The following is a 13408-nucleotide window of genomic DNA, read 5'->3' on the forward strand; positions in this document are numbered from 1 at the left end:
CCTCTTGCCTTAAGAAAGGCAGGCCCTGTTCCCCAGTCTTACAAGCTGCCCCATGAAGATGGAACCCAACTTGCTGAGAGCAGGCCAGAGGCAGGAAGGGAGAATAAGACTTGAGAAACTGATGGTCCCCAATGCTGAGAGCTGCAGCTTCGGCAGGAAGTGGGACCACAGAGAGGATGGAGCCAGAGGTTGGAAGGCCCTGGTGGAAAATGCAAAGGCCTTCAAACCCCTGCCTTGGGGCCTAGAGTGCAGCTCCCAGGTGAGGCACTCACCTGGCACCTGTGAGGCCCCTGGCTCCCTGTCCAGCATTAGTGGAGGGACTAGTTATCTCAAGATGCTTATGATTTCCTTGTCCTAAGGGTCACATGTCACCACAGCCACCCCCAGCCGCCTCACATAAGCTATCACATGCTCAAGCCGCCATAGTTTAAGATTTTATTTTAAAACAATAGTAAACAATTTTGTTGATTTTTCTTAAACCACCTTACACTTGGCTTGTCTCAGGCAAAAAGTAAAAAATAAAAATACTAAGGGAATGGGAGGGAAACATGGGGACTGACCTACCTCCCTAGAAACCAGCCCTGGTCCTGGCATCTGGAATGGCTTTGGACACTGCCTTTAACAAATGAGAAAAGAAAGCACCGAAAACTTGTGCTTCAGCAGCAGATTAGGACCCTCCACTGAGAAAAGGGTGGGGGGGAAACACAGGTCCCCAGGGGCCTGGGTCAGCTCTGGAAACTTCTGGGAGTCTGCAAGCCTCTCCTCCATGAGTGTTGCAGAGTGACTCAAGAGATGGTCCCTAGGAAGAGCCCTCCTCCAAGCTGGGCATATGGGGATCTGTGAGCTCACACCTGGACAGATTCCCCGCCTGCTGGGTGAGGTGGGAAGGACAAGGACATCTTCAGAGCATATAGAGAAAGGCAGGGGATCAGGCACTGGCTGCCAGACTCCTCCTGTCGTGGCTCCTGGTTCCTTTGTTCGAGGGATGAAGACTGACTGGTGCTGGGTGGCAGACACGAAGCTGTAAACAGCTTGGGTGTGTCACCCATACGTGCAGGCTCCTTTGTCATCTGGAGACCAGAGAAAGCCCTTGTGGTGTCAGGTTGATAGGAAGAACACAATGATAGCAGCCGCCAGACGCGTGCTTGCTCTGGGCCCTGCCCCCAAACGAAACACTGACGGTTCTGGAATGGCAATGGTGGCAGGGAGGGCACAGGGGACACTCCCTTCTTCTGGCCCCCAGCCCCTCAGGTCCAGGAAGAGGCAGTCTGCCCCTGGCTCGGGGCAAAGGGCCTGGGCCCCTCTGTACCCAGGACAGCCACTGCAACGTGGACTCTCTAGGTTCCATCTCCAAACTCCCATCTGCCTTTGACAAAAAAATCAAAAAATAAATAGTGTGCACTTTTCACGTCACCTGGAATCTCTGGCCCAAGACTAGAGATGCAAGCCCTCATCCCCTTCCCCACACCCTGGTGCCACGTCAGGGGCACCTTCTGCCCAGCTGGGGGCTGGCAGCAGCAGAGTTAAGTGTCTCTGGCCATTTGGCCCCCAGGCAGCAGGCTTTCCAGGGTCCTAGTTGAGGGGCTGGCTCAGCCCTTTGGTCCACCTTGTCCATTAAAATTAAAATAAGAGGGAAAAAAAAGGCTCCACTTGGTGACTCAGGTCTGTAGAGGTCTCTGCTTCAGCCCTCTGTCAGTCATTCTGTCCATCCTGCAAGGCATCATGCAGGCCAGATCTGGAGGCTGGATCCAGCCCTACCCACCAGTCACTGCAGTTTCGTCCCCAGCTTGCGCTGTCTATTCCTGCAAAATAGGATAGGGTCAGATGTGGGGACACCTGGTGTTCAGTGGTATCCCCTCCCCACTCAAAGTTCCAATGAAATGGACAAATGCCCATACAGCAGCTGCATGACTGACCCAAGCTGTACCAATCAGAGTCCCTGCCCTGGGGCTGGGACGTGGACAGGGTCAGTCTCTGCTGGACTGTATCATGATACCTCCTCAGCTTTGGAGCCCACGAAGAGGGCCAGGAAACAGGCAGGGCGGAGACCTGGACAAGAGGGACCTGGCTGATTCCAATTAATCATGGAGCACTCCCCTTACATACAGGTCAGCCCAAGCAGTTCACTTATCACCAAAATAGAATTACAAAGAAGCAGCTTGGGACTGGGGTTATAGCTTAGTTGGTAGAGTGCTTGCCTCACATGTACAAGGCCCTGGGTTCAATCCCAACACCATCACCACCAAAAAAAAAAAAAAAGCAGCCCTACATCTGGGAATATGTAAGCAAAGCAGACTGCAGAGTTTGGAACTGCTGACATCCTGGTTTGGAATGTGTCTATATCCAAATGAGCTCAGGAACCTAATCAAAGCAGGGAATCGCCCCTATTTTCTAAAGCCGCTGACTGAGGCTCAAGAAGAACAGGGCTCGTCTAGGATCCAGGTTAAAATCCAGAAACCTAACCATGGCCCATGAGGCATAATATGACGTGGCCCCAGCCCTTCCTGTTCCCTGGGCTCCTACGACATCTGCCTCTCTGCTGAGCACCTCAGCAAACTTTTCTGCCTCAGAAGCTTTGTGTATGCTGTTCCCTCTGCTGAGAGCCCCCACTTCTGGCCCTAACAGGACCACTGTTCCTTCTCCTAGGAGGCGGTCCTGGGCGGTCACGCAGCAGGTTAAGTTCCTGTTGCAAACCCTCAAACCTCTGGGTCTGACTCCCTGGCACAGACCTCACTTCACGGACAGGCTCTTCATTCCACACATCTCCCTGCAGCTGTGAGTGCCCCCAGGGTGGAACCCTGGCTGACTGCACCCAACCTCACAGCCTGGCACAGAGCAGGTCCATGTGGAGGACAGGCAAATGAAGGCAGGTGGCAGCCAGCCAGCCAGGACGGGCAAGGCAGCACCACTCTGGGAGCCAGGTAAGAGCACAGCAAGGGTGGCTGGGGCCTTTCTGCTGTTAATGGGATTGCCCAGCCCTAACTCCTTTAAATCCCCTTTTCTCTTGGAGCTGAGGCTTTACAGTTAAGCTTATTAGGATAATTTGGACCTTAATATACTAAACACATTTCCTAGCTGCTGGGACACCCCTCCCTGCCCCACCTCTTCGTTCCTCTCACTCCTCTTTGGAAAACATCCTCTGGAGCCCAGCCTGCTTCAGCTCCTCTCTGAACCCTGAGAGGAGCCAGTAGACATCCCACCCAAGATCTGGGGTGAGCTGAGTGGAAGAGTGTGAGTCAGGAGCATCCAAAGCCCAGCACTGCCCCGACATGCTCTGCACCTGAAGGCTGCCCTAACTGGGTGTGCCTGCTGACCTGGCCACCAGGAAGCATCTCAATAAATAGCTTGGAGGGCCATACACAGGACCCCTGAGATCTCAGTGGACAAGCTCTCCTGTTTTTGGCTGCAGATGTTAAGTGCAAGGGCTCTGGGACAAAAGTTCACTGCCCAGCTCCCTCACCGACTTTCTGAAAGATGTCAGGCAAGTGACTTCCCTTTCCTCTGAGCTTACTTTCTCATCTGCAAAATGAGGATCACAGGAAAATTCAATAAAGCAATAAAAGAAAAGTAGGCAAGTTCCAGGCTTCAAGGAAGCCCTCCAAATATGGGGACAGCAGTAACTTCTGGCCCCTTAACTTACCTGGCTTCTGCCCGGGTTACCGTGTACTCAAACCAGAGTACATTGGGAATAAGGCTCGTGTCCCGGATTAGGAAGAACTCAGAGACAGGCCTGGAGAGACAGACCCAGAAAGCCACAGCTGTGTCAGTGCATGAGCCTCCCACCAAGCCAGATGCCCCACCAGATCCTGGGGCTGGTGCTGCACCCTCCCCCACTCCTACAGAGCCACAGTACTCACAACCCAGCAGGACTTTGGCCCACCCCACCCTCCCTTCTTCCTTTTCTTTTGGCAGAACTGAGGATTAAACCCAGGGGCACTCTACCACTGAACTCTATCCCTTTGCTCTTTTGATTTTACTTTGAGACTGGGTGTCGTAAGTTGCCAATGTTGGCCCTGAACTTTTGATCCTCCTGCCTCAGCCTTCTGAGTCCCGGTATTATAGGTGTGCACCACTTTGTATGACTCCAACTGTTTTCTAAGTCCCTCAGAGCCTAGGCAAGGACAGAGGATGGTACTCTGGCTTCTGGATGTGGGGAGGCCCCATAAGACCCTGCAGCAAGACCCTAGGGGAGGTGGAAGCTAGGCAAATGGCTGGGTACTGGGCCCTCCCAGGGAGATGAGGCTGGACTCAGGTTGCTGGAGACTTCCCATTGATGGCCACACCTGTGGGAGTGGACAGGTGCCACAGGCCAGGAAGGTGGAGGGACAGGAGGCAGTTACCAGGCTGCTATCCTGGGGAACAGCGGGGTGAGGACCTCCTGGGTGAAGACGAACCAGGCGATGGCCATGAGGCTTCCAGCAATGCCCCCATAGAGCACCTGGCTCCAGGTGTGGTACAGCAGGTAGACCCTGGGCCAAGGCCAGAAGGGAAGTTCATGAGAGCCAGACAGGGACAGGCTTACACAATCTCCTGTGTTCAACACGGTCAGTTTCCCAGGGACCTTGTATGCACACGTGGTGTCACACGCAAATAGGACAAGCTCCCAGGAACATGCCTCAGCCCACCTTCCGAAGGGGGGCAGGGCACTGGAGCCCAATAGCTGCTCCCTATCTCTAGAAGTGACGAGGTTGCTCAGCTGGGATCTGCCTCCCTCCCATCCAGCCCTTAAACTGAGTCTGTCTGTAAGAGCCTCCCCCAGGAAGCTGGGAACAAATGGCTGACACACAGGGATATCCCCAGAATCTTAGGCTCCGTCAATGGGCTAGAAGGAGCAACTAGAATCCTGTCCCTTTAAAACCTGAGGTGTGGGGCTCTTTCCCAGACCTTCCCTACAAGACCTGGGAGGGGACCCACAATGAGGTCTAGCAGGATCCCAAGTGGGCAGTGCAGGGCAGGGCTCCTCCTGCCTCATACCTGCTGTAGGAGACCAGGAAGGCTGCAGTGAGGAGCCCCAGGGACAGCACATGCCTCCACAGCAAGTCCAGGAACCTGGCGTTGTTCGTCTGGTGCATTCTGGGAAAACAGACCATCAGCCAGCCTCAGCCCACAGTCTGTGGTCCAGGCCTTCTAAATAGCCCCTGGCCCCATCCACACGCTCCTGGAAACTTCTGCCTCAGCTGCAGCTCTTTCCACCCCTAGAGGTATCTGAAGGGCTAGCAGTAAGTCCCCAGCACAGCCCATCCTGGGCCATTTTAGGGTCACACCCACTGGGACAGAAGCTCACCTTAAATACAGGAATAGGAAGGAATAGACGGAGAAGAACCACATAAACTGGGAATGGCTGGAGGGCATCCCGTACTTCGTGCCCACGGCTGCATGGGGGCCTGGGGGAGAAAGGAGACCAGGGCATCACGGGAGGACGCAGGCCTCCTGGCAACACCCCAACCTGGGGAATCACAGGCCCTTGCAGCCCGGGCCCTACCTCCACAGGGCCGTGGTTCCTGGATGACGTGTTTGATCAGCCAGTTGACCCCTTCGTTCAGTGCCAGGCCCCCGAGGAATGAGATCTGCCAGGGGAAGATGTCAGTCAGCTGAGCCTGTGTACCTGCTGGCCATAGCGCAGCCGCAAAGACTGTGGCTTCTGACTGCCCTCCCAGGCCAACAAGTGAACAGCCTAGACCAGCTAAGAGCTCTGCACCGCAAGACACGCAGCAGCATGGAGGGTACAGCAGAGCAGAGTGTGGAGCTAAGGGGACAGACTCACCGTGTGTAGCTCCCGCTTGAATATGATGAGGGTCACAAAGCCGACAATGACAAAAACAGGGCTGAGGCTCAGGTAGGCAAGGAGGTGGCCAGAGAGATCACCTGTGGGAGACAGAGAAGCAGGCATGGGAACAGGAGCCAGTCCCTACAACCCAAGTAGGGCCTGAGCCAGCAAGGAGGTCCCAACAGGACCTGGTGCCCAGGGCGAGGCAGTGAAGATGCCCAGTAGACCAACCGACCATGCCAACCTAGTAAAGCAGGTATAACAAGAAAGGTCTAGTCCTAACCACCAAAAGTCACACAGCATGAGCTTAATGCAGGTGCCTTCACTGTCCCCATGCTGAGTACCAGAAGGAGTTATGGACCTGCCCAAAGTCACTCCCACAAATCACACACACACAGAAGTGAGGGACTTAGAAATCCAAGGATCCAGCCTGGTCCACATGCCACACCCATCACTCTGCCAGAGCAGAGATCTGAAGCCTGCTTGGTCTGACACCAGAGGCAGGTCCCTGCATGGAGGGCAGCCCAATGGCACAGCACCACACCTCTGCTGCCCCAGCCAAGCCCTGGGCCTCCGGGAAGGCTGATGGTCTCTGGACTCACACAGACTTTTGAGTCCACACTAAAGCTCCAGTGCAGCCAAGCTGGGACAGTGGCTACTTGTGGCAGGTAACAGTTTCTCACTGCTTCCCCATCGGCAAGAAATTGTGACCTACTGACTACCAGGGTTTTAAACTCCTGACAAGCCTGGAGGGAGGTGGCATGAAGACCACTGGCCCATAGAGACACTGAGGCCAAAGCAAGGATGAGCTCAAAAGCTACTTCTGCTGTTTGAGACAAGGTGGCCATGGTGATCTGGGGTTAGAGGGATGGCTCAGTCCTTGTGTCCAGGACATGCTGCCCACAGAACTCAGGCAAGGATTACCCCTGCCTGAGTCTCAGTACTATCCCAGGAGGTGCAGGTATTAGTACCTACCCCCTCCAATGGTGTAGACAGGATGTGATGGGGCCTGAGAGCCACCAACTTGGTTCCTGGCACCCAGGACACTTCCACATGGGGGTCACACAGAGGCTGGGAAGTGGGAAGTGGTCCACACCACTGGGCTGGCCCCAAGCAGCAGGAAAGGTGCCCACAGAGGGCTGAGTATGGGTTCCAAACCTGAAAAGATGGGTGCCTCATCTGGCCTTACCTGAACTTACCCAGGGATCTGGCTTAGAGCTGGTCTGAGAGAACAGAGCAGCAGTCTAGGTTCAAGTGCTTCTGCTGTCTGAGCCCCACTGGGAAATGCTGAGTGAGTCCTTTCCCTTTTCTGGGCCTCTGCTTCCCCATCCATCCCCTCTTAGCTCTGAGATTCTGGGTCTCTCTGCTACCTGGCTGATGGCCCTAGTACTGAGCTGTGAGGACAGAGCAGTAAGTAGCTGGTACCGCATACCTTCAGCCATCTCATCCGCCTGCCCTAGAGCCAGAACTACCCTGGGACCTTCCTGTATGTGCTGCCAGGAATTCTGGTCTTTCGACTCTCTAAGTTCCTCCATGGCTCCCACTGCCTTTGGGATACGTTCCCCTCATGCAGTCCTGGCCTGCTTCCCTTCCACCTTCTGCTCCAGTTCCAGGGACAGCATTCTAGTTCCCTGAAGGACTGTGCTCTGTCCTACTTCTGGACTTCGTACACACTACAGTCCCCATCTGGGATGCTGCCGGGGTGAACTCAACAAACATAAGTGAATACACCACAGCGGCAAAAAAAGACAAGACCCTACCATTGCATAGCTCTCAGTCTGGACAGAGAATCTGTAATCGGGACACAGCTCATGATCTGCTAGTTCATGTAGCTTTTGGTCTAGTGTGTGTCTCCCCCTACACTTCAGGCCCCATGAAAGGAGGGTCAGTCTTTCTATACTCCACTACTCCCCTGCCCGCCACTTCACCATGCCTAAAAACCATGTGAGGTGAAAGATGAAGGAAGCAAGTTCAGTGTAGGCAGTGACACAGAGGAGAGCAAAGGATTCCAGAAGCATCTACAGGGGATTAGACCTTGCAGGCACAACCAGGTCCCTTATCACAGCCTGTGTGTACACTGCCAAGTTGCTTCTCCCTTGTAAGACTGAAGCTCTCTGAGAAGCTACTCTGAGGCCAGGGAGGGGATGTCAAGAAGATGCTTGGTCAAGACCCTTCCCCGCTCAGAGACCTCCTTCCAAAGAACAGGAATGTAGGGACCTATCAACTAGGACTGTTCATCAATCTAAACCCAGAACTGCCCAGGGCCTAGCACTTGGGAGGTGCTCAGTGGATACTGGCTAAATCAATAATTGAATGGTGGGCAGGCAGGCAGATAGGAAAAAGCACCTGGCAGCACGGCCCCACCCCTAGTATAGCCCAGAACAACCAGTCAAAGTTCTCTGGCATCCAGCCCTGAGGTCCTCTGCAGGACCAGGTTCTCATGTTCCTGCCCAAGAAAGCAGTAACAGCAGGCCCTTTTTGAGCAAACTAGGGCTCGGTGAGGGGTCCCCAACCTCACCCACCACATAAACATCCTACCTGTGAAACAGGTAACATCAGCTGCAGGTATTTAGGGGTTGTTTACCCTGTGGTGGGCACTGTGCCCTGCACTACTCATGCCTGCCTTCGTTTGATTCACACATCATTACAGAAGAGAGGCACTGAGCTTAGTGCCACTTCAGGGATGAAGTGGCAGGGTCGGGTTAGGGTGGGGATAGGCACTTGCTCAAGGCCTCAGCCTGAACTGGAGCCCAGATACGTCTGACCCCAAGGCCCAAGCTCTGCAGTGTATCTACTAGACTGCCTCCGAACGGTCGCTAATGGACCTCTCAATTGGAAAGCTCTGCCCTCCTAAAAGTGTGTGACTGCGAAGCTGCATAAAAGTCAGGATCCTAGGGGCTGGCTGACTGCCTCCTTGCCCGGTGCCCCCAGTGAGCGCTCCTCAGGGCGTGGCTCCACAAGAACTCACACGCCTTGCCTCGGCTTGCACACTCCCTGCAACAGGGAGCTCTTTCTCTTACAGCCAGTCCAAAGCGCTATCCCAAAGAAACAGGCACTCCCCGCACGCCGAGGAGGGAATGCGGCCTCTTTGGCTTCGGGGAAGGCGGGGAACAAAGGCCAGTGATCCTTCTCCGCCTCATACAGACCCCAGTCCCATTTCAGCCCACCGGAGCCGCGGGACCCTGGGGGATCGCCCCAGGCGCGCAGTCGCAGAGTGCGCGATCAAGAGGCACACAATTTCGCCCAGCTCATCGCCGCCCCACTGCGCCTGCGCGGCGCGCGCGCCGGCCGAGCCCCTCCATGGCTCGCTATTTGACAGTTCCCACCCCGGTGCCTCCGCGCCCCCTCCGCGGGCCCACGCGGGCCGGAGCGCCCAGGGCCTCGGGGCCGGGCCCGGGAGGGGGGCCTCGGGGTCGGGGCCGCCTTTTACCTGCAGGATATTCGACGTGGGTGAGAGTCACCGGCCGCCATGAAGCGGGGAGCGAGCACTGTCCGTCCGCTGCCATCTTACCCGGAGACCGGGCTTCGCCAAGCAGCCAATGGGGAGCCAGGGGGGCGGTGGTCCTGACCTATCACGCCGGGAAGGCGCCACGCACCCAATCGGAGACCGATACAGGTATTGGCGCAGCCATTCAGCGTACAGGCCGTGAGGCTGACCCGAGTAGCGAATCAGAGAGCTGGCCCCTAGGAGCCTGGGAGCCGTCCCAGCCGGCACCCAATCCAGGACCAGCGCAGGTAGTTGCCTGACCAATTAGGAAGAAGGAGAGTTCCAACCCAGAGCAGAGAACAGGCCAGCCAATCAGAAGGTAAGCATGGCTCATAGTGTGGGTAGGATGGGCCAATCAGGCGCTAGCTTGGGGGGCGTGTTGAGCTTTGGTGGGAGCTTTGGTTCGGCTGGGATTTGCTCTGGAGGAAAGTTTCCCGGTACCGGAGTACCTCTGCGGTCGGCGGGACCTGCGCGCCGATAAGAGCGCGTGCTCGAAGCAAAGAGGAAACCTCAGCACCACTGGGTCCTATCCGCTTTTAATTATAAGTAAACTGAGACCAAAGACTCGGGCATTTATTTTTCTTTGTCCTTTACTATCAACGGAAGGACGAGTCCAACGAAGCAGAGGGTTTTTTGTTAAAGAGCTCGTGGGTTGGAGAGGGAACTCCTGGGGCGGGGCCACACACGTTTAGGTACCCTAAACGCTTTACAGAACAGAAGCCTAATTGAGGTTAAGGACGCCTTCCTTCTTCCACTCATTTAACAAGGATTTATTGGTTCAGCCATATTGATACTACTTAATGAGGCATCTTGGAAGCATGTTTTCCACCTACCCCTCAGTTTTCCCAAAACATTCTTAAGTAAACCTCCATACGTCCCCACCCACCTCACCCTCTGACTCCCTCTCCAGCTAGATGAATTACAGGTCAGGTCAGGTGCTCTTGTCTCCTTACCTTGGCTTATGCAATGCCTCTGCCTGGAATGCACATCTCTTGCCCTACTTTGCCTGGCCTAGTCTGACTCAAGTGTCTGTTCACACGTAAAGGTTTTTGTGGCCAAGTGAGGGGCCTCCACTGGACTCCTGTGGTTGCATCCCCTTTTCTACCTCAGCCCTCACAACACAGGATTGTTAATTGCTTCCTTTTCTGTCTCTGCAAGTGAGCAGTGGTTCTCTGACAACCTGGGCCAACCTCAGCTTGTAGAAAACATGGATTCTTGGGTCTCACTAAGACCTCCTGGGTTGACCCAGAAGATCCAGGATGGAGCCTTAGCCTCTGCACTTTTTTTTTTTTTTTTTTTTTTTTGTGTGTGTGTGTGTGTGTGTGTAGGGGAGTACTGGGGATTAACTCAGGAGCATTCTACCATTGAGCTACATTCTCAGTCCTTTTTATTTTGAGACAGGGTCTCAATAAATTGCCCAGACTAGTCTTCAACTTGCAATCCTCCTGCCTCAGCCTCCTGAGTAACTGGGATAACAGGTGGTGGCAAACATCAGAAAAGCCCTGGGCAACATGTGGACAGAGTCCAGTACATCCCTGAACCTGTCTCAGGCCAGACCCAGAACAAGTGCCTGATAAATGACATCAGTGCCTGTGAGGTGGAGAGAGAATCAACAGGAATCACACTGACCAGAATGGCTGACTCTGCCAGCCTGCCTGCCTGCCAGCCAAAACCAGGACCTCTCAAGTGGACAATAAGTAGACAAAAACCAAGGGCCCAGGAAGCCCCTGTCCCAGCTCAGCTGTGCTCAGCTTCCCTACCTCCCTACCCAGTGGGCCTTTCTGGGTCAGCTGCTCTTGCAGTCATCTGGTCACCTGCCCTCAGCTGCCTCAGACACTGCCATTATTAGTCTCTGGGAAGCAGGAGGTGTGAGGAGTGGGTCCTGAGCTTCCCAGAATAGTTCCCTGGGACATGGCAGCTATCATGGGTCTGGGCTGCAGTGCCCTTCCCAAACAGGCCCAGAGGAGCAATTCCCTGAATCACAGAATTCTCAGACCCCAGATTCTCTCCCATCAGGGAGTGTTCCTGAGGAGGTGACAAGGATGGGGGACTACAAAAGGAGTGGGAGTTTTGCAAGGTGGGTTTCCTGGCAGAGGAAACAACACGGCAGGTGTCCTGAGGCTGCAGTGGTGGGTGACAGAGACAAGAGGGACAGGGAAGCTCTGCAGGGAAGAGGTCAGCAGGGGTCTGGCCATCCATGGCACTGAGGGCATTGTTGGTGCTGAGGAGAAAGGGGACTTCTAACGCCATATGCCATACACGGTATGTCTAGGTTTTGCACTCACCCCCTGGATTGAACCCAGGGGCACTTAACCACTTAGCCACATCCCCAGCCCTTTTTATTTTGAGACAGGGTCTCAGTAAGTTTCCAAGGCTGGCCTGGAACTTTTGATCCTCCAGGCTCAGCTTTTGGAGTCATTGGTCTTAGAGGTATGCACCACCCAGTATTGTTTCAGGAATATTTGAACTCCTCGTCAGTGCCATCATGAGTGTCAAAGAAGTCTGCCCTCATGAAACTTCCATTCTGAGGAGGTTGCAGAACTTCTGGGTCCTAAAGATGCAGTTAGAGAGACTAGGAGTCTCAAACTAGGAGCAACCATGTCAACTGTCAAGACACTCCCAGAGGAGCCATCTATGGCCTGTCTCTTAGAATAGCTTCTGGGAAGCTGGGCACGGTGGCGCTCACCCATCATCCCAGCTACTCAGGAGGCTGAGGCAGGAGGATCACAAGGCTGAAGTCAGCCTGGAAAACATAGCAAGACCTTGTCTCAAAAAATAAAAAGGGCTGGGGGTGTGGCTCAGTAGTAGAGCACCCCTGGGTTCAATCCCCAGTACCCCCCCACACACAAACACACACACACACAAAGCTTCTGGAAGGCAAGGCTTGGGGTTCCACACACTGCAGGACCTAGTCCTCGAGGCTGCAAGCTCCCCGGGTTTGGGGCATTTACTGATTTCCATAGTGTAAGTACTTTAAGTTGTCTCAAAAACCAGAACAGAGAGCCCAACCCAGCAGCAAACACCCATGGTCCCAGCACCAGAGGCTAAGGCAGGAGGGTCACTCAGCTTAGAAGTTCAGGGCCAGCCTGGCAACGTGAGGAGACCCTGTCTCAGGAAAAAAGCCAGGGTGAGCAGGTGGCTGCTGCACATACCACACCTGAGCAGTGCCTGGAGCACAGACCTAGCACACAGGAGGCCCATAAACACATGGTGGGTGTCCTCAGCTGTCCTGTCCCCCTGTGTCCAACCTGGAAGTCCCTTATGTTGTAATTCCTGCCACTGTTTGCTGGGCCAAAGACTCAGTACTGTGTCCTGCAGGATCTTATGATCATTGTCCTCTATGACCACCTGAGTAAAGGCTGGGAAGGGCTGGGATTAGATGGCTCATCGCTAGCTGCTTATGGCCATGGGAGTGCCATGCCAAGGTAAGGGGCCTGGAGTTCTAGGCTAGGCTCAGGAGACCTAGATGTCCATCCCACAGCTGCCATGGCTGGCCAGCACCACTTCCCTCCAGATCTCCGTACCATTAGTGAGGGGACTGGGCACAGTTACCTCTGTCCACAACACCCTCCCCCAAACCTGTGCTGAAAACCACTGTTCTGCACTGTGGGTCTGAGTTCTTGCCTGGGCTCCACTGGGCAGTTCTGCTGGGTCACTCATGCAGCTGGTGATTCAGCTGGGCCCAGGTGGTACCAGACAGCCACCTTTGAGTCTAGAGGGGAGCTGCTGAGCTTCCTGCAGCACCATGCTGTGTTCTGTGAAAGACTGATGGGAGGGTGTCCAAATGAACTGGCAGCTATTCCAAGAAGCTCCCAGTGGCTAAGCGTGTGACTGTTTTAAGTATTACAGGAATGATTGTGACTGCATCATATCAAATAATTAAAAACCCATGAGTTCATAGAGGTATTGAACAAGCAGGGAGCAAATCAATTCCAGAATGGTCTGCAGCAACAAAGAAAATACTGGCCAGGTGTGGTGATCATCCCAGCGGCTCAGGAGGCTGAGGCAGGAGGATTTCGAGTTCAAAGTCAGCCTCAACAACTTAGTGAGGCCCCATAAGCAATTCAGCAAGATCCTGTCTCGTAATAAAATGTAAACACCCCTGGGCTCAATCCCTGGTACCAAAAATTAAAATACTGATCCATACTATAGAG

The 13408-nt window shown here is 54.3% G+C and overlaps 1 protein-coding gene across 2 annotated transcripts; it reads right to left on the reverse strand.

The window, feature by feature from the left end:
• Window positions 1–470: 470 nt before the first annotated feature.
• Window positions 471–9310, reverse strand: Dolpp1 (dolichyldiphosphatase 1). 2 transcript variants are annotated; one of them, XM_076845295.2, is made up of 8 exons: window positions 9198–9310; window positions 5765–5865; window positions 5483–5567; window positions 5285–5384; window positions 4975–5073; window positions 4341–4469; window positions 3641–3730; window positions 471–1802 (listed from the first exon to the last, which is right to left on the reverse strand). In XM_076845295.2, exons 1-8 carry the CDS (start codon window positions 9271–9273, stop codon window positions 1766–1768), a joined length of 717 nt encoding a protein of 238 aa, XP_076701410.1. In that variant the 5' UTR covers window positions 9274–9310; the 3' UTR covers window positions 471–1765. The 2 variants fall into 2 exon arrangements, 1 of the variants encoding a protein (XP_076701410.1); XR_013090326.1 differs by lacking the exon at window positions 471–1802 and having other exon boundaries at window positions 3685–3730; window positions 4284–4469.
• Window positions 9311–13408: the final 4098 nt, after the last annotated feature.

This window comes from Callospermophilus lateralis, chromosome 2, assembly GCF_048772815.1.
Source record: "Callospermophilus lateralis isolate mCalLat2 chromosome 2, mCalLat2.hap1, whole genome shotgun sequence".
Lineage (NCBI taxonomy): Eukaryota > Metazoa > Chordata > Mammalia > Rodentia > Sciuridae > Callospermophilus > Callospermophilus lateralis.